Source organism: Salvelinus alpinus, chromosome 20, assembly GCF_045679555.1.
Source record: "Salvelinus alpinus chromosome 20, SLU_Salpinus.1, whole genome shotgun sequence".
NCBI lineage: Eukaryota > Metazoa > Chordata > Actinopteri > Salmoniformes > Salmonidae > Salvelinus > Salvelinus alpinus.
The window spans coordinates 43,091,393-43,111,506 of record NC_092105.1 but is presented as its reverse complement, the minus strand read 5'-3'; the positions used below and the strand labels follow the sequence as shown (position 1 = coordinate 43,111,506).

The window sequence follows — 20,114 nt, the reverse complement described above, 5'->3', positions numbered from 1 at the left end:
TGCTAACAATAAGTCTGGTATGGCTAGATATGGGCCATGGACTGACAACAACAACTGCACAACAGAATGGTCAGCGTCAATGATTAAATGGGGGTATATTATTGGTGCTCTGGCCATATAATTAAGCAATAGGGCACCTCGGGGGTTAGTGGTATATGTTCAATATACCACTGCTAAGGGCTGTTAGCTGTGGTATATTGGCCATATACCACAAACCCCCGAGGTGCCTTATTGCTATTATTATTATTATTATTATTTTACCTTTATTTAACTGGCAAGTCAGTTAAGAACAAATTCTTATTTACAATGACGGCCTACCCCGGCAACGCTGGGCCAATTGTGCGCCGCCCTATGGGAATCCCAATCGCGGCCGGTTGTGATACAGCCTGGTATCGAACCAGGGTCTGCAGAGACACCTCTAGCACTGAGATGCAGTGCTACGCCACTCAGGAGCCCAAACATCAAACCTAGTTATAAACTGGTTACCAATGAAATTAGAAGAGTAAAAAATATATATGTTTTGTCATACCCGTGGTATACGTCCTGATATACCACGGCTGTCAGCCAATCAGCATTCAGGGTTTGAACCACCCAGTTTATAATGCATCGTGCCTGAGAACAGCCCTTAGCCGTTGTATATTGGCCATATACCACACCCCCTCTGGCCTTATTGCTTAAATAACTTTTTTTATTTGATAATTTTATTGATTATCTCAATATCTCCACATATTAGCAACTCTAGGAAGCACATATCAATGACAGAAACGTAGAAGTATAAAGACTGAGGCCTGCATCCCAAATGGCACCCTATGCTTATGGGCCCTGGTCAAAAGCAGTGCATTACATAGGGAATAGTGTACCATTTGGGACGCAACTTGACTTTGCCAAGAAAGGTACTTACTTATATCTGGTTGTAGATGTCATTTTCTCGTGGTTTTCCAAAAATCGCTGATACGTTTCCTTGGACTCCTTGTACTTGATCCTAGTCTCCTCCTTCTCCTCTTTCTCCGTCTGCACCTTGTAAGCATTGAAGGCCTGCTTTTTCTCACTTAATTTCGGCAGAGCACTTCAAATGAGAAATAGGGACAAACAGCTGGTTAGAGACGGTGTTTAATATTCATGGACGAACATTAGCATAAATCAGAAAACTGAGGAAGTGGGTGGGTACCTGTAGCGTGGGTCATTGATGATCATTTTCATGGCTTGTTCCCAAGACGCATTGGATGAAACGCCCTGAAATGCAAAAAGAGTATATCGAGCATTAAGGTTTGATTCATATATAAAGTACTCCAGTCAACACAAATCAACCAAGCTGTATAATCTGCATCACAGCTCATATATAGCAAAGCTATGCATGAGGGCAGCTCACATTTCCATCAACAACAAACAATAGATTATGCTGGGAGTAGCCCATGTATTGAATCTATGCACCCGTGTAGAGGAACCTATATGCATGTGTAGCCTATCTGAAAGATGCAACAAACAGTGGTGATGCGATTCTCTGGCTTGTTCCAGGCATGGCGATTCATTTTCCTTAATTACTAATAGTTGCGGGGGTTAAGACGGGTGGAGTGCCAATAATATACAGAAACGCTTACGTTAAGTGGACTTTTTGTCTGTCTGTCTCCAAGAGAGTGACTCCATCCATTTTGAACAGATTATTTCTGGGCATGCATTTGCCTCGTCACAGCCCCCCCCCACCCCCCCAAATGGCACCCTATTCCCTATGTAATGCACTAGTTAGGCTATGGGCCCTGGTCAAAAGTAGTGCACTAAACTGGGAATAGACTTATTTCAAAACAGAACCAGAGTTATTCTAATCCAGTGGAGCACGTCAATCTCCGCTGTCCTAATCCGGACATGTGCTTTCATCCAATAACGCCAATCACAAAGACAGAGCCATTAAGAGCTCGCAGGGAAACGGCAAGGAGCAATCTCAGAGGAGAGCGTTGTGTGCCAAATTAAAAATACCTAAATATAGCTACGCTGAGCCACCTTGGTCAAAAGCAACACATCCGTCGCCACAATGGCAACAGGAGGAGCGGCGAGGCTTAGCAATCATGCGAAAGACCGGAGAGTGCTCACGCTGAGCGAGATGGATTAATTAGAGTCCAAGAGGGCCATTTTGGTAAACAATCTTTAGGTCGGGAGGACACTCCAGCTTTATTACAGCGCGTCGAGCACCTTATTTACAAACCCAGTGAGAGTGCTTCTGACAGAAGTGTGTGGGTGTGATTCATGATGGTGGCTAGCTAGCAGAGCTGCGGGGCTTCATGGATACAGTCGATGACCGTGCTTTGCCTTTATGCGCGCGTTGTATTGATGTAATGTTCAGATTGTAATTTCGAAAACGATCATTGAGATGATGCATGCTGATGATTCATGCAGGAGCCCCGACTGAGCAGCCGGGGAGTAATGAAATCCCATCTGGAATGCTCACCTTCTCCTTCAGGAGCTCTTTGAAGGCCTGCTTGGCCTCTTCTTTCGTGTTCCACTTGTACGTTTTCTTCACCAGCTCTGGCCTCTCCTCTTTTGAGGCGTCATTACTAAAGAAAAGAAAGACAGAAAGGAAGAGAAAGACCTTAACATTGTCCTAAGATAAAAACAACATCAGGTTTTTGGTAGTCTGATAGTGTTATTTTGAAAATATTTTGGGGGGGGTATTTTGAAGTTTTATTGGCAGACATAGATTAAATACGAGATGGGGAAATGGGTAAAAAGGTCAGTGCTTTCTTGCTATTCCTGGTGAGTTCACTGTAAGCCCGTGCTGGGAGCCCGTCTCTAAACTCTCTGGGGTTAAAGGGTCTGTCTGTAGTACCAACCTGGCTGAAACCTCCATGCTGACCAAGTCCTCTGTGGAGTTGACAGGCGAGTCAGCGTTGACCTCAGCTACAAGCATGGGCACCAGGGACATCTGTTCCACCGAGACGGTTGTAGCTGGCCTCATGGCCGGCATTTCCATCATCATGGTCGCCATCGAAGCAGCGCTGTCGAGCTGAAGGTTGGGGGTGATGACAGTGCCAGGAGCACCTACCTCCACCATCCTGTAATCAGTTTGGTTATTATTGACGGTGGACCTTCATACAGCATCATCCACCAGGTTGTTGTTAGACATAACAGGAGAGTGCCTCTCAAATATGTCAAAAATAATTAGGTCATTCCATTCAAATATATCTGTAAATAATAGATCAAAATATGAAAAGGATTTTTTTTTTTAAATATCATTTGATGAAGCTAATGTGTTCCGTCATCTACAAAGATCTTTTATGCTCTAAAAAGTAATTGGCTGTGATACAAAGTAAAATGCTTTGGCAACAAAGTTTGTTGAGCACTGGTAATAATAAGCAGCTCTTACCCATTCTCCTCAGCTTTTATCATGGCTAAAAAAAAAGAGAGAAACGCATGTTAACAATGCATACGCAGGATACTTCTAGGAACCCATTTCATTTAAGAATGAATGGCATTAAGAGGAGTTTGTGCAAAGTGCTGGCTGACCTATCATTCCCAATAGCTGTTAATGTCCATTGACGACACCGCTGCCATTTACAATGGTCTAAAGGATGAGTAAATGCATCCCCTGGCCAGGGCCCGTATCCACAAAGCGTCTTACGAGTAGAAAATTGGTCGTAAGTGCTGAGAAGAGACATTTTACTCCTACTCTTATGGGTAGCAGTAAGAGTCACACCTAGTTGACAGATATTTAGGACACCTCATGAGCTGTCCTAACCAGTTACAGCAGGCGTCTTGATAATAGAAATGTGCAGCGACTCAGTGGTTTCTGCCCTACATTGCTTTGGAGTTGCTAAAAAAAAAAAGTTTGACATTTCATAAAAAAAAAAAGTTTGATTTAAATTTAACCTTTATTTAAACGGCTCTTTGCTATGAGACTCGAAATTGAGCTCAGGTGCATCCTGTTTCCATTGATCATCCTTAAGATGTTTCTACAAATTAATTGGAGTCTACCTTTGCCAAATTAAATTGATTGGACATGATTTAGAAAGGCACAAACCTGTCTATATAAAAAAGGTCCCACAGTTGACAGTGCATGTCAGAGCAAAAACCAAACCATGAGGTCTAAGGAATTGTCCGTAGAGCTCCGAGATAGGATTGTGTCGAGGCACTGATCTGGGGAAGGGTACCAAAACATTTCTGCAGATGGCCTCCATCATTCTTAAATGGAAGAAGTTTGGAACCACCAAGACTCTTCCTAGAGCTGGCTGCCTGGGGGAGAAGGGCCTTGGTCAGAGAGGTGACCAAGCACCCGATGGTCCCTCTAACAGAGCTCCAGAGTTCCTCTATGAAGATAGGAGAACCTTCAAGAAGGACAACCATCTCTGCAGCACTCCACCAATCAGGCCTTTATGACAGAGTGGCCAGACGGAAGCAATTCCTCAGTAAAAGGCACATGACAGCCTGCTTGGAGTTTGCTAAAAGGGACCTAAAGGGCTCTCAGACCATGAGAAACAAGATTCTCTGGTCTGATGAAACCAAGACTGAACTCTTTGGCCTGAATGCCAAGCGTTACGTCTGGAGGAAACTTGGCACCATTCCTACGGTGAAGCATGGTGGTGGCAGCATCATGCTGTGGGGATATTTTTCAGCAGCAGGGACTGGGAGACTAGTCAGAATCGAGGCAAAGATGAAAGGAGCAAAGTACAGAGAGATCCTTGATGAAAACCTGCTCAGGACCTCAGACTGGGGTGAAGGTTCAACTTCCAACAGGACAACGACCCTAAGCACACAGCCAAGACAACACAGGAGTGGCTTCTGTACAAGTCTCTGAATGTCCTTGAGTGGCCCAGCCAGAGCCCGGAGTTGAACCGGATCGAACATCTCTTGGAGAGACCTGAAAATAGCAGTGCAGCAACACTTTCCGAATGTACTGTACATGCAACAGTATCTCTAGCGCTTTTGACAATGATTTCACAAGGCCAATTTCACATGATATGCCTAATACTTATAACCACTAGGCTAATAAACAAATCAGCTTCTTTCAATGAGTTACATTTACATTTACATCATGTTATTCACTTAACATTGCACCGTTTGATGTAGTCACATTCACCGCGGTTGTCTGAAGTGTGCTATAGAGTTTACAGCTGGCGATGCTTCATCGCGATTGGTTCACCGTCACTTGCAACAATGTCAATGAGCGTTCTCACTATCTTTCCATTGCGGTACCTCAAAATGTTGTGATATCGGCTGAGAAACTTTTAGGAGTTGATTTTTCACCTGGCTCAGAGTTTGTCTGGGCAGTGTCTTAACATCATCCTAAAACCTACACTGAGCTGGGAGCTTTTTTGTTTTTGTTTCAAAACAGGTTTGAACTTTTCTGAGATGCTTTGTGGATACGGGCCCAGTTCGCTCCAGTAGATTAGAAAAGGATCATTAATGCCCGGCTCACCTTCCAGATCTTCAAGCTCTTTGGGTTTGGTCCACCGGGACTCCTTAGTGTGGGAGTTGTAGTAGTACGCCTTCCCATTGTCTGATTTATACTCCTTCCATTGGCATTTAGACAGCATTTGCTGCAAAACACAAAGTGAAAACAGTACATCTAGACACGCTCCACAATACAGTGGGGACAAATTGTGGCAGCAGCTAGTCTGGGAATGGCCTCTAATGTTAATGCAAAAACAGTGTGGGAAGGATAGTGGTGTGTCCCCCAAATGGCACCCTTTCCCTATATAACGCACTACTTTTGACCAGAGCTCTATGGGAATAGGGTGTCATTTGGGACACAGCCATTATGTGTGTGGCCTTACCTCTGCAGGAGATTTCAGGTCGTCGGGCTTTTCCCAGGAAGACTGCTTGGTCTCTGTGTTGTAGTAGTAGGTCTTCTCATCCAGAGACTTATGTTCTGTCCACACAGACTTCTGAGGATGACAAAAACTTTGGCTTGAGCACTCAACAGGTGGCACTGTGATAAAAATTCTACATTTCCAAGGAAATTATTATATTTCAAAGCCTTTAAGCAGTAAGTCTGAATGTTTTTAAAGGAAAGATTCACCCATTGAGTGTTATATCATTTTTTTTGTGGATCTCTGAGTGATGTTTTATCGATTTCTGGGATAATTTCATGTTTTCATGTGTATCTGAGCTATTCGTATTATGCAAAACTTGTCATAAACGTCTGAATTTCTGCCTGCTTGAATGGCAATAGCTCAGATATACACGAAAACATGAAATAACCCCGGGAATCGACACAGCATCGCTCCGAGCCGCACAAAAACAATATAACATTCAAAATGGGTGAATCTTTCCTTTAAGGCTATATCTTTCGGACAGAAAACAATGGTTCATTTGAGGTCAGGAATAGTAAAGGCTTCCACTTAAAGACATGTTCACTAACATTCTTTGGTTGGTCATCCTGTGGCGAGCCATTTGTGGTACCCTGTTGAACAACAGATATTATTATAGTAGGGTCGGTAATTTTGATAGTGCTAGAATCATTACACTAAATTAACTTATCCACAGAAAATAGGTTGTACTTACAACTGTTCCAGGCACAGCGGTGACTATAAAAAAAAAACGGTGCAATAATTACAAATCATTAAAATCACTCAGATTATCAATTTATTTGTATTTTTTTCAAGAATATGTTGTTTCAAGCCTTACCAGTTGTGTCCACTCCAGGCTGTGGAAGAGATATCTTCATTAGTTAACAAAATTATTATGACCCAAATTTGCTTCATTAAAGGAAAACTGCACTTGCTGGTGTGGTTTCATGTGAGTGTCTGTGTGTTCGCAGGTGGAAAGAGTTAACTAAATTGCTTAGCTAATTCGCTTCAGCCGGAAAGTCTGAAGCAAAGTTGTTTTGACTTTGAATAACCTGTCTCTCGGGCTAGTTAAGGGGCCGTCAATAAATTACACAATGTAATTGAGACAATATTTTCGTGTGGCACACTTTTTAGTTGTCATTAAATGCTTTCAATAGATGCATATGCATTTCTACAATTTATAGTTGGGTTGAGGTTTTTAAGTAACTGAAATTTGGAGCTATTTAAAATTAACATATCGTACCATGTACATTGTGTAATTTACAGATGGTCTCTAACTGCCCCATAAGTATATCCAAAGTCAACCCAAATTTACCACAGGCATTAAGATCGAGTCGCATGCAGCTGCATTCCGAATGGATGATTACTTGTGTGCTGCCAGCTGTGGGCAGAATTGAAACAAACCCAACCTTAATTTACGGATGAGGCTGACTTTATGAACAAAATTATCCTATTTACACTTTGTAGTACATTTTTACTGTATGATAAAATGTTTGACTCATTGATGCCACATTGGTTTTTAGGGGCAGTTGCTCTTCAACACAACACTGTACCTTTGAGCTTCTAACATGAAGTAGCCTTGAGCTTCTAACGTGAAGACAAACATCTCTGGAGTCTCGATGCATCCCAGTTGACAAGTGAAACGTTTATTTGGCAGCTCTAAGTGCATCGAGTTAAACAGCTGGCTGCTGTCGAAAGCAAAACAGACTAAAATGTAGAGAACCCTTTCATAACTCACTCAAACATCTACTGGAAATGTTCCATTAAACAAGGTGTTTTTCCTTTTCTCCAATTTAAGATTGAAATGATCTTGTCCCTTTGAATGTCTACTGAGATACAAATGGTATTGGTTTGAGATAGCATTGATCCAAAGAAAACAAACAGAAATACTCTTCCTAACACAACACCAAATAATCATTTGATAATAGATTGTTGTGGCAGGAATAAACGAGGAAGAAACAACCAATGTTGTATTGTCTTAAATGAAGAAATAAAGTGTACATGTAGATTCAAAGAGGAAAATAAGCCGCTTAATTACATTTTTATAATGAGAAGTGTATACTTAATATGGAGATGGGATGTACACATTCAGCTTGTGTGATGCATATATTAATCCCTCTATATTGGTGGCCTATGCCTATATTGGTAAGTGTTCCTACACTTTGCAGTGTTAGTTATGCTAATGTCAGTCGTGACAGCTTGCGGGCTCTATTTTTAAAGTGTGAAGCAGAACAGTAAGGCGAGTCAGTTTACCGGTCCTGTTGGCTGCATCGTCGCAGCTGGCATGCGATGTGGCATCATCATCCCGGGCATCATAGGTGGCATCATGCCTGGCATCTAATAAAAGAGTATCATGAAATATTCATCTGACCCGTTAATTTCCCTCCCGCCTGGCGCACGCTGGGTATTAATACACAGTGAGAGACGCCGTGGCGGGGTGAGAGCGACTGACAGTCATTTACAGAGCGAATCGAGCTACGGCTTGTACTCTGAAGCAGTGACGCTACAATCTGCAGCTCCTCGCCACCTCCTGAGCCCTATTTCTCAGGCAGGCAGCTGGCTCAGACACATCCTGGATCACACCCTTTTCATCCGGATAATGGAATCGCATATGATGACTGCAAGTAGTATAACCAAAGTGATTGAAATATGTGTGCCAACGCCAGTGTTAAGTTTGGCACTATTTGTAAGATTTAGTCTAGTCTTAATCATTTTTACTAAAAGCCTAAAGCAAACGTTTGTAATTTGAATAATGATTGTCTAGTTATTGTCAAAATGACAAAAAGTGAGTGCTAATTTAGTTAAACTAAATGCCCCTTAATTTAAGTCACATCACATTTGTATTGCCTCATTAAACTATAGTAAACATAGATCACTGAATTCCATGTGCACAAACATACATAGCCTTGTCCTACCAACATATTTTTCTGCATAAGATCCTATTCTCTTCCAAGCAGCAGAAATATGTCAAATACAGTTGAAGTCGGAAGTTTACATACACTTGTTGGAGTCACTAAAACAAATTTTTCAACCACTACACACATTTCTTTTTAACAAACTATAGTTTTGGTAAGTCGGTTAGGACATCTACTTTATGCATGACACAAGTCATTTTTTCAACAAGTGTTTACAGAGAGATTATTTAACTGTATCACAATTCCAGTGGGACAGAAGTTTACTTACACTAAGTTGACTGTGCTTTTAAACAGCTTAGAAAATTCCAGAAAAATTATGTCATGGCTTTAGAAGCGTCTGATAGGCTAATTGACATCATTTGAGTCAATTGGAGGCGTACCTGTGGATGTATTTCAAGGCCTACCTTCAAACTCAGAGCCTCTTTGCTTGACATCATGGGGAAATCAAAAGAAATCAGCCAAGACCTCAGAAAAAAAATTGTAGACATCCACAACTCTGGTTCATTCTTGGGAGCAATTTCCAAATGCCTGAAGGTACCACATGCATCTGTACAAACAATAGTATGCAAGTATAAACATCATGGGACCACGCAGCCATCATACCGCTCAGGAAGGAGATGCGTTCTGTCTCCTAGAGATTAACGTACTTTAGTGCGATATGTGCAACTCAATCCCAGAACAGCAGCAAAGGACCATGTGAAGATGCAGGAGGAAACAGGTACAAAAGTATCTATATCTACAGTAAAACAAGTCCTATAGACATAACATGAAAGGCTGCTCCAAAACCGCCATAAAAAAGCCAGACTGCGGTTTGCAACTGCACATGGGGACAAAGATCGTACTTTTTGGAGAAATGTTCTCTGATCTGATGAAACAAAAATAGAACTGTTTGGCCATAATGACCATCGTTATGTTTGGAGGAAAAAGGTGGAGGCTTGCAAGCCGAAGAACACCATCCCAACCGTGAAGCACGGGGGTGGCAGCATCATGTTGTGGGGGTGCTTTGCTGCAGGAGGGCCTAGTGCACTTCACAAAATTGATGGCATCATGTGGAAGGAAAATGTTGTGGATATATTGAAGCAACATCAAGACATCAGTCACGAAGTTAAAGCATGGTCGCAAATGGGTCTTCCAAATGGACAATGACCCCAAGCATACTTCCAAAGTTGTCAACAAAGTCAAGGTATTGGAGTGGCCATCACAAAGCCCTGACCTCAATCCCATAGAAAAGTTGTGGGCAGAACTGAAAAAGCGTGTGCGACCAAGGAGGCCTACAAACCTGACTCAGTTACATCAGCTCTGTCAGGAGGAATGGGCCAAAATTCACCCAACTTATTGTGGGAAGCTTGTGGAAGGCTACCCGAAACGTTTGACCCAAGTTAAACAATTTAAAGGCAATGCTACCAAATACGAATTGAGTGTATGTACACTTCTGACCCACTGGGAATGTGATGAAAGAAATAAAAGCCGAAATAAAATCATTCTCTCTACTATTATTCTGACATTTCACATTCTTAAAATAAAGTGGTGATCCTAACTGACATAAAGACAGGGAATCTTCACTAGGATTAAATGTCAGGAATTGTGAAAAACTGAGTTTAAATGAATTTGGCTAAGGTGTATGTAAACTTCCGACTTCAACTGTATATACAGTGGGGCAAAAAAGTATTTAGTCAGCCACCAATTGTGCAAGTTCTCCCACTTAAAAAGATGAGAGTAATTTTCATCATAGGTACACTTCAACTATGACAGACAAAATGAGAGAAAACAATCCAGAAAATCACATTGTAGGATTTTTTATGAATTTATTTGCAAATTATGGTGGAAAATAAGTATTTGGTCAATAACAAAAGTTTCTCAATACTTTGTTATATACCCTTTGTTGGCAATGACAGAGGTCAAACGTTTTCTGTAAGTCTTCACAAGGTTTTCACACACTGTTGCTGGTATTTTGGCCCATTCCTCCATGCAGATCTCCTCAAGAGCAGTGATGTTTTGGGGCTGTTGCTGGGCAACACAGACTTTCAACTCCCTCCAAAGATTTTCTATGGGGTTGAGATCTGGAGACTGGCTAGGCCACTCCAGGACCTTGAAATGCTTCTTACGAAGCCACTCCTTCGTTGCCCGGGCGGTGTGTTTGGGATCATTGTCATGCTGAAAGACCCAGCCACGTTTCATCTTCAATGCCCTTGCTGATGGAAGGAGGTTTTCACTCAAAATCTCACGATACATGGCCCCATTCATTCTTTCCTTTACACGGATCAGTCGTCCTGGTCCTTTTGCAGAAAAACAGCCCCAAAGCATGATGTTTCCACCCCCATGCTTCACAGTAGGTATGGTGTTCTTTGGATGCAACTCAGCATTCTTTGTCCTCCAAACACGACGAGTTGAGGTTTTACCAAAAAGTTATATTTTGGTTTCATCTGACCATATGACATTCTCCCAATCTTCTTCTGGATCATCCAAATGCTCTCTAGCAAACTTCAGACGGGCCTGGACATGTACTGGCTTAAGCAGGGGGACACGTCTGGCACTGCAGGATTTGAGTCCCTGGCGGCGTAGTGTGTTACTGATGGTAGGCTTTGTTACTTTGGTCCCAGCTCTCTGCAGGTCATTCACTAGGTCCCCCCGTGTGGTTCTGGGATTTTTGCTCACCGTTCTTGTGATCATTTTGACCCCACAGGGTGAGATCTTGCGTGGAGCCCCAGATCGAGAGAGATTATCAGTGGTCTTGTATGTCTTCCATTTCCTAATAATTGCTCCCACAGTTGATTTCTTCAAACCAAGCTGCTTACCCATTGCAGATTCAGTCTTCCCAGCATGGTGCAGGTCTACAATTTTGTTTCTGGTGTCCTTTGACAGCTCTTTGGTCTTGGCCATAGTGGAGTTTGGAGTGTGACTGTTTGAGGTTGTGGACAGGTGTCTTTTATACTGATAACAAGTTCAAACAGGTGCCATTAATACAGGTAACGAGTGGAGGACAGAGGAGCCTCTTAAAGAAGAAGTTACAGGTCTGTGAGAGACAGAAATCTTGCTTGTTTGTTTGTAGGTGACCAAATACTTATTTTCCACCATAATTTGCAAATAAATTCATAAAAATTCCTACAATGTGATTTTCTGGATTTTTTTCTCTCATTTTGTCTGTCATAGTTGAAGTGTACCTGTGATGAAAATTACAGGCCTCATCTTTTTAAATGGGAGAACTTGCACAATTGGTGGCTGACTAAATACTTTTTTGCCCCACTGTATAAGAATGATCTAGCCATGTACATTTCTAATTTAGCCTGCATACAGTGCCTTCAGAAAGTATTCACACCCCTTCACATTTTCTTGTGTTACAGACTGAATTTAAAATGGGATAAATTTAGATTGTGCCACTGATCTATACAAACAATAGCTCAATGGAATAATGTTTTTTGAAATCTTTACTAATTCATAAAAAAATTGAAAGCTGAAATGTCGAGTCAATTCAATTATTATAAGTATTCAACTGTCATGAAGCTGGCCCTGTAGCAGAGATGTGATATTAGGTATAGCCGCTCCACCCTGGGCGGCAGGGTAGCCTAGCGGTTAGAGCGTTGGACTAGTAACCGAAAGGTTGCAAGTTCGAATCCCCGAGCTGACAAGGTACAAATCTGTCATTCTGCCCCTGAACAAGCAGTTAACCCACTGTTCCTAGGCCGGCAGTGTAAATAAGAATTTGTTCTTAACTGACTTGCCTAGTTAAATAAAGAAAAAATAAAAATTGTTCCGTGGGCAAGCACTAGTCCAACGCTCCAGGTTACTAGTCCAACGCTCCAGGTTATTAACGAGTTAATTGTTGCATGGTTTAATTCAATCACGTAATCAAACGTTAGGTAATCGATTTGATAACATAGCTTGTCATCACATTAAAGAAGTCAGAGACACGACACAACCCATTTGTTATGGCAAGCCTAAATACGTTCAGCAGTAATAATAAGTTGTATGGACTCACTGTGCGCAATAATAGTGGTTAACATGATTTTTGAATGACTACCACCCGCCAACCCCTCTTTTACACTGTTCATCATATATGCATAGTCACTTTAACCATATCTACATGTACATACTACCTCAATCAGCCTGACTAACCGGTGCCTGTATGTAGCCTCGCTACTTTTATAGGCTGTCTTTTTACTGTTGATTTATTTACTTACCTATTGTTCACCTAATACCCTTTTTGCACTATTGGTTAGAGCCAGTAAGTAAGCATTTCACTGTAAGGTTGTATTCGCAGAGTACGACCCTGCCTCACGCAGGAAGCGGCGCAGGTCCTAATCCAGGTACTTGTCATCTCCCGTCTGGATTACTGCAACTCGCTGTTGGCTGGGCTCCCTGCCTGTGCCATTAAACCCCTACAACTCATCCAGAACGCCGCAGCCCGTCTGGTGTTCAACTTTCCCAAGTTCTCTCACGTCACCCCGCTCCTCCGCTCTCTCCACTGGCTTCCAGTTGAAGCTCGCATCCGCTACAAGACCATGGTGCTTGCCTACGGAGCTGTGAGGGGAACGGCACCTCCGTACCTTCAGGCTCTGATCAGGCCCTACACCCAAACAAGGGCACTGCGTTCATCCACCTCTGGCCTGCTCGCCTCCCTACCTCTGAGGAAGTACAGTTCCCGCTCAGCCCAGTCAAAACTGTTCGCTGCTCTGGCACCCCAATGGTGGAACAAACTCCCTCACGACGCCAGGTCAGCGGAGTCAATCACCACCTTCCGGAGACACCTGAAACCCCACCTCTTTAAGGAATACCTAGGATAGGATAAAGTAATCCTTCTAACCCCCCCCCCCCCCTTAAAAGAGTTAGATGCACTATTGTAAAGTGGTTGTTCCACTGGATATCATAAGGTGAATGCACCAATTTGTAAGTCGCTCTGGATAAGAGCGTCTGCTAAATGACTTAAATGTAAATGTAAATATTCAGCGCACGTGACAAATAAACTTTGATTTGATTTCACTACCCCATCTCTGTACCCCACACAAAAAGCAGACACTAAACATCACTTTGAGCCCGGTGAAGTTATTAATTACGCTTTGGATGGTGTATCAGTACAGCCAGTCAGTCACTACAAAGATACAGGCGTCCTTCCTAACGCAGTTGCTGGACAGGAAGAAAACAACTGAGGGATTTCACCATAAGGTTAATGGTGATTTTAAAAGTCACAGAGTTTAATGGCTGCGATAGAAGAAAACTGAGGATGGATCAACAACATTGTAGTTACTCCACATTACTAATGTAAATGACAGAGTGAAAAGAAGGCATGTTAAGAATAAAAAATATTCCAAAACATGTATCCTGTTTGCAATAAGCCACTAACCTAACACAGGAATATTTTTGGGGTTCCTGAATACAAAGCATCATGCTTGGGGCAAATCCAACAACACTGAGTACCACTCTTCATATTTTCACTCATGGTGGTGGCTGAATCACGTTATGGATGTGCTTGTCATTGGCAAGGACCAAGGAGTTTTGGGGGGGTATACAAAGATGTGGAATAGAGCTGAACACAGGCAAAATCCTAGAGGAAAACCTGGTTCAGTCAAATTTCCAACAGACACTGGGAGTCAAATTCACCTTTCAGCAAGACAATAACCTAAAACACAAGGACAAATATAGACTAGAGTTGCTTTCCCAGATGACATTGAATAATCCTAGAGTAGTAGAGTTACAGTTTTGACAAATATTGTACAATCCTCGTGTGCACAACTCTTAGAGACTTACCCAAAAATACTCACAGCTGTAATCACTGCCAAAGGTGATTCTAACATGTATTGACTCAGGAGGTTGAATACCAATCTAATCAAGATATATTAGTGTTCGTGTCATTAATCTAAAAAATTAAATAAAAAACACAAAAATAAATCTTCCACTTTGACATGAGTATTTTGAGTAGATCATAAACAAAGTTAAATTAAATCCATTTTAATCCCAATTTGTAACAATCAAATGTGGAAAAGGTAAAGAGGTGTGAATACTTTCTGAAGGTACTGTAACTGGAAAGTCAACCAAAGCTGGTCCCACCCCAACATTGTATTTTCTAGGTCTCAGGCCAAAATCAATAGGCTACCATTTAATGAAAATTGAACCATTACACGAGGCTACATATTGGTGAGTTAGGTTGTTGAGAGCTAAACTGGAAAATTCCAACAAAGAAAACATGATTGATCTGTAGGTCTAGCCTATGTTCTGGGACTACAAGTGGACATCTAAGCTTGATAGTAGGCTCACCTGTCCCATCGGTGGCCCTCCCATTGGTGGCATCATGCCAGGTGGCATCATACCAGGTGGCATGGGAGCCATGTTGGGAGGCCTCTGTCCCATGGGTGGCATTCCCATTGGTGGATAATGAGTCGGCATTCCTGGTGGTCCCATCTAGACAGGAGAAAATTGAAAAACAAAGCTGTGAGATTCAACACACTCAGTGTAACTCCATTTTGAGATGCCATTGGGAACACAGTGAAGATTTTCCAACACCAACTTACAAAAGGCGGTGGCATCCCTGGGGGTGGGACCCCAGCAAAAGAAGGTGCTTGGCTCTGGCCATTATTATCATCTGAAGACTGGACATGAACAAGAGGCCCAATACAGTTACTACTATAACTTTTATTATAAGGCTCATATCTGTCCTTTACTGCTATGCACAGTAACATTTAACTGAGGCATACTGATGTAGGGTACATAAAGACATTATGATTCAAGTACTGATATTGTACATTATATAAATAACTAGCTACATAACACATGCTGCTAGTATGTGCCATAACATTTTGCTACATATGCCTACATTTTTTTTTTTTTTTTTAATATGTCAGTGATCTCTGTTCTTGCTATTCTCTCTATTGAATAATTTATCGTGGTCTGGGTAAGGAGCGTGCCTATTTATTACATATTGGGCTAGGTAAAGAGCTAGCCCTGGACAGAACCAGGTTCGAACTCCACAGACGCAGTTCTGTCCACGACTAGGTATAGCTGAAGCGTCTGCTTGCCATTATTTCACTGTCGATAGTAGGTACATTTAGTCATTCCTAACTAGATACATAGTTAGCTAAATGGCTATTTATACAACAGCATACACAATGCTTACTTGCATCTTGTAGATAGCTAGTTTCGCTGGCTATAAGCTAGTTAGCAGGCAAAGTATATGGTTGCTACTACTACACGTGATTTGTTCACACCACACACGTCTAAATCCTCCACATATAACATTATTAGGTCGCTAGCCACTTGCCTCGTTTAACTTTAGCTAGCTTATGAAAAAGGTGTCCTTACAACAGCACGCTAACTTTAGCGGAATAGATGCTAGTTAGCTAACTGTTGGTTTAGCTAGCTACTAGCTAAGTTACCTAGCTAGCCGGCTAACAACATTGCGGTCAGAAACACACCAAATTAATTAAATACAGATAGCTATGTGGGTTATACCCATTCATACAACAATTGTTTATGATAAACGCTTCATACAGTAGGCGATTTAAATTAGTAGTAATACAACATTTGGCAATATTATCAATACACTATACTCACCATGTTGACTTCACGATGCGCATCCAGTAGCCACGCTACAATAACGCGCAATCTGATTGGTTAGTTTGCTTATGAATGAAAGGGCAAAGGTGAACCAACGTTTCTGAAAACCGTCTGCCCACAGATTGCGCAAAAAGCTGTAACACAATTCCGTGGCTAGAAAAAACATTTTTCGTAAATAAAAAAACGAACAAATCATCCACGTTTGAGCTCATAGCCACATGTCTAAATGTCATGCCTATTAAATGTGTTCGACCATGATGACCTCTTTATAAAAAAATAAATAAATACATACCAGCCCATCATAAAATCATTAGAATTTTGTTTCCTCAATTATGTGGACAAAACAAACAGTATCCCAAATGGAATTTCTATTTATTTCTAAAACGTTTTTTAACTATGCAAGTCAGTGAAATTCCTTTCCTGAGGATGGCTCACCTCTCACAGTTCTGGGTGGCTTTAACCTCCCCACGTCTACCTTTGACTCATTCCTCTCTGCCTCCTTCTTTCCACTCCTCTCCTCTTTTGACCTCACCCTCTCACCTTCCCCCCCTACTCACAAGGCAGGCAATACGCTTGACCTCATCTTTACTAGATGCTGTTCTTCCACTAATCTCATTGCAACTCCCCTCCAAGTCTCCGACCACTACCTTGTATCCTTTTCCCTCTCGCTCTCATCCAACACTTCCCACACTGCCCCTACTCGGATGGTATCGCGCCGTCCCAACCTTCGCTCTCTCTCCCCCGCTACTCTCTCCTCTTCCATCCTATCATCTCTTCCCTCTGCTCAAACCTTCTCCAACCTATCTCCTGATTCTGCCTCCTCAACCCTCCTCTCCTCCCTTTCTGCATCCTTTGACTCTCTATGTCCCCTATCCTCCAGGCCGGCTCGGTCCTCCCCTCCTGCTCCGTGGCTCGACGACTCATTGCGAGCTCACAGAACAGGGCTCCGGGCAGCCGAGCGGAAATGGAGGAAAACTCGCCTCCCTGCGGACCTGGCATCCTTTCACTCCCTCCTCTCTACATTCTCCTCTTCTGTCTCTGCTGCTAAAGCCAATTTCTACCACTCTAAATTCCAAGCATCTGCCTCTAACCCTAGGAAGCTCTTTGCCACCTTCTCCTCCCTCCTGAATCCTCCTCCCCCTCCCCCCTCCTCCCTCTCTGCTGATGACTTCGTCAACCATTTTGAAAAGAAGGTCGACGACATCCGATCCTCGTTTGCTAAGTCAAACGACACCGCTGGTTCTGCTCACACTGCCCTACCCTGTGCTTTGACCTCTTTCTCCCCTCTCTCTCCAGATGAAATCTCGCGTCTTGTGACGGCCGGCCGCCCAACAACCTGCCCGCTTGACCCTATCCCCTCCTCTCTTCTCCAGACCATTTCCGGAGACCTTCTCCCTTACCTCACCTCGCTCATCAACTCATCCTTGACCGCTGGCTACGTCCCTTCCGTCTTCAAGAGAGCGAGAGTTGCACCCCTTCTGAAAAAACCTACACTCAATCCCTCCGATGTCAACAACTACAGACCAGTATCCCTTCTTTCTTTTCTCTCCAAAACTCTTGAACGTGCCGTCCTTGGCCAGCTCTCCTGCTATCTCTCTCAGAATGACCTTCTTGATCCAAATCAGTCAGGTTTCAAGACTAGTCATTCAACTGAGACTGCTCTTCTCTGTGTCACGGAGGCGCTCCGCACTGCTAAAGCTAACTCTCTCTCCTCTGCTCTCATCCTTCTAGACCTATCGGCTGCCTTTGATACTGTGAACCATCAGATCCTCCTCTCCACCCTCTCCGAGCTGGGCATCTCCGGCGCGGCCCACGCTTGGATTGCGTCCTACCTGACAGGTCGCTCCTACCAGGTGGCGTGGCGAGAATCTGTCTCCGCACCACGTGCTCTCACCACTGGTGTCCCCCAGGGCTCTGTTCTAGGCCCTCTCCTATTCTCGCTATACACCAAGTCACTTGGCTCTGTCATATCCTCACATGGTCTCTCCTATCATTGCTATGCAGACGACACACAATTAATCTTCTCCTTTCCCCCCTCTGATAACCAGGTGGTGAATCGCATCTCTGCATACCACCCTGCATACCACTGCTGGCTTGCTTCTGAAGCTAAGCAGGGTTGGTCCTGGTCAGTCCCTGGATGGGAGACCAGGTGCTGCTGGAAGTGGTGTTGGAGGGCCAGTAGGAGGCACTCTTTCCTCTGGTCTAAACAAAGATCCCAATGCCCCAGGGCAGTGATTGGGGACACTGCTCTGTGTAGGGTGCCGTCTTTCGGATGGGACGTTAAACGGGTGTCCTGACTCTCTGAGGTCATTAAAGATCCCATGGCACTTATCGTAAGAGTAGGGGTGTTAACCCCGGTGTCCTGGCTAAATTCCCAATCTGGCCCTCAACCATCACGGTCACCTAATAATCCCCAGTTTACAATTGGCTCATTCATCCCCCTCCTCTCCCCTGTAACTATTCCCCAGGTCGTTGCTGCAAATGAGAACGTGTTCTCAGTCAACTTACCTGGTAAAATAACGGTAAAATAAAATAAAAATAAATAAATAAAAATGTCTGGCAGACATATCAGTGTGGATGACGGATCACCACCTCAAGCTGAACCTCGGCAAGACGGAGCTGCTCTTCCTCCCGGGGAAGGACTGCCCGTTCCATGATCTCGCCATCACGGTTGACAACTCCATTGTGTCCTCCTCCCAGAGTGCTAAGAACCTTGGCGTGATCCTGGACAACACCCTGTCGTTCTCAACTAACATCAAGGCGGTGACCCGTTCCTGTAGGTTCATGCTCTACAACATTCGCAGAGTACGACCCTGCCTCACGCAGGAAGCGGCGCAGGTCCTAATCCAGGCACTTGTCATCTCCCGTCTGGATTACTGCAACTCGCTGTTGGCTGGGCTCCCTGCCTGTGCCATTAAACCCCTACAACTCATCCAGAACGCCGCAGCCCGTCTGGTGTTCAACTTTCCCAAGTTCTCTCACGTCACCCCGCTCCTCCGCTCTCTCCACTGGCTTCCAGTTGAAGCTCGGATCCGCTACAAGACCATGGTGCTTGCCTACGGAGCTGTGAGGGGAACGGCACCTCCGTACCTTCAGGCTCTGATCAGGCCCTACACCCAAACAAGGGCACTGCGTTCATCCACCTCTGGCCTGCTCGCCTCCCTACCTCTGAGGAAGTACAGTTCCCGCTCAGCCCAGTCAAAACTGTTCGCTGCTCTGGCACCCCAATGGTGGAACAAACTCCCTCACGACGCCAGGTCAGCGGAGTCAATCACCACCTTCCGGAGACACCTGAAACCCCACCTCTTTAAGGAATACCTAGGATAGGATAAAGTAATCCTTCTAACCCCCCCCCCCCTTAAAAGAGTTAGATGCACTATTGTAAAGTGGTTGTTCCACTGGATATCATAAGGTGAATGCACCAATTTGTAAGTCGCTCTGGATAAGAGCGTCTGCTAAATGACTTAAATGTAATGTAAATGTAGTGAAGCACAAATTCTTATTTACAATGATGGCCTACCAAAAGGCAAAAGGCCTCCTGCGGGGAGGGTGGATTAAAAATAAAAATAAATAAAAATAGAGGACAAAACACACATCATGACAAGAGAAACAACAGAACACTACATAAAGAGAGACCTACGACAACAACATAGCAAGGCAGCAACACATGACAACACAGACTGGTAGCAACACAACATGGCAGCATCACAACACAGTAGCAGCACAACATGGTAGCAGCACAAAACATGGGACAAACATTATTGGGCACAGACAACAGCACAAAGGGCAAGAAGGTAGAGACAACTGTCGGTAAGAGTTTCCATGATTGAGTCTTTGAATGAAGAGAATGAGATAAAACTGTAAAGTTTGAGTGTTT

General features: G+C 43.4%; 1 protein-coding gene across 3 annotated transcripts in view; it reads right to left on the bottom strand.

Moving 5' to 3' along the window:
- LOC139546921 (pre-mRNA-processing factor 40 homolog A-like) overlaps window positions 1-16,353 on the bottom strand; it is a 34,543-nt gene extending 18,190 nt beyond the window's left edge. The window contains exons 1-14 of one of the 3 annotated variants that reach the window (XM_071355877.1): window positions 16,235-16,353; window positions 15,196-15,273; window positions 14,942-15,085; window positions 8,031-8,114; window positions 6,616-6,634; window positions 6,493-6,515; window positions 6,350-6,391; window positions 5,763-5,873; window positions 5,405-5,525; window positions 3,356-3,380; window positions 2,823-3,044; window positions 2,441-2,546; window positions 1,169-1,233; window positions 902-1,066 (exon numbers count right to left, since the gene is read on the bottom strand). In XM_071355877.1, coding sequence (XP_071211978.1) covers window positions 902-1,066; window positions 1,169-1,233; window positions 2,441-2,546; window positions 2,823-3,044; window positions 3,356-3,380; window positions 5,405-5,525; window positions 5,763-5,873; window positions 6,350-6,391; window positions 6,493-6,515; window positions 6,616-6,634; window positions 8,031-8,114; window positions 14,942-15,085; window positions 15,196-15,273; window positions 16,235-16,237 — 1,208 coding nt within the window. In that variant the 5' untranslated portion in view covers window positions 16,238-16,353. The remainder of the gene's footprint in view (window positions 1-901; window positions 1,067-1,168; window positions 1,234-2,440; window positions 2,547-2,822; window positions 3,045-3,355; window positions 3,381-5,404; window positions 5,526-5,762; window positions 5,874-6,349; window positions 6,392-6,492; window positions 6,516-6,615; window positions 6,635-8,030; window positions 8,115-14,941; window positions 15,086-15,195; window positions 15,274-16,234) is intronic. The other 2 variants (XM_071355876.1, XM_071355878.1) reach the window with 2 other exon arrangements.
- Between the last annotated feature and the right edge of the window lie 3,761 nt (window positions 16,354-20,114).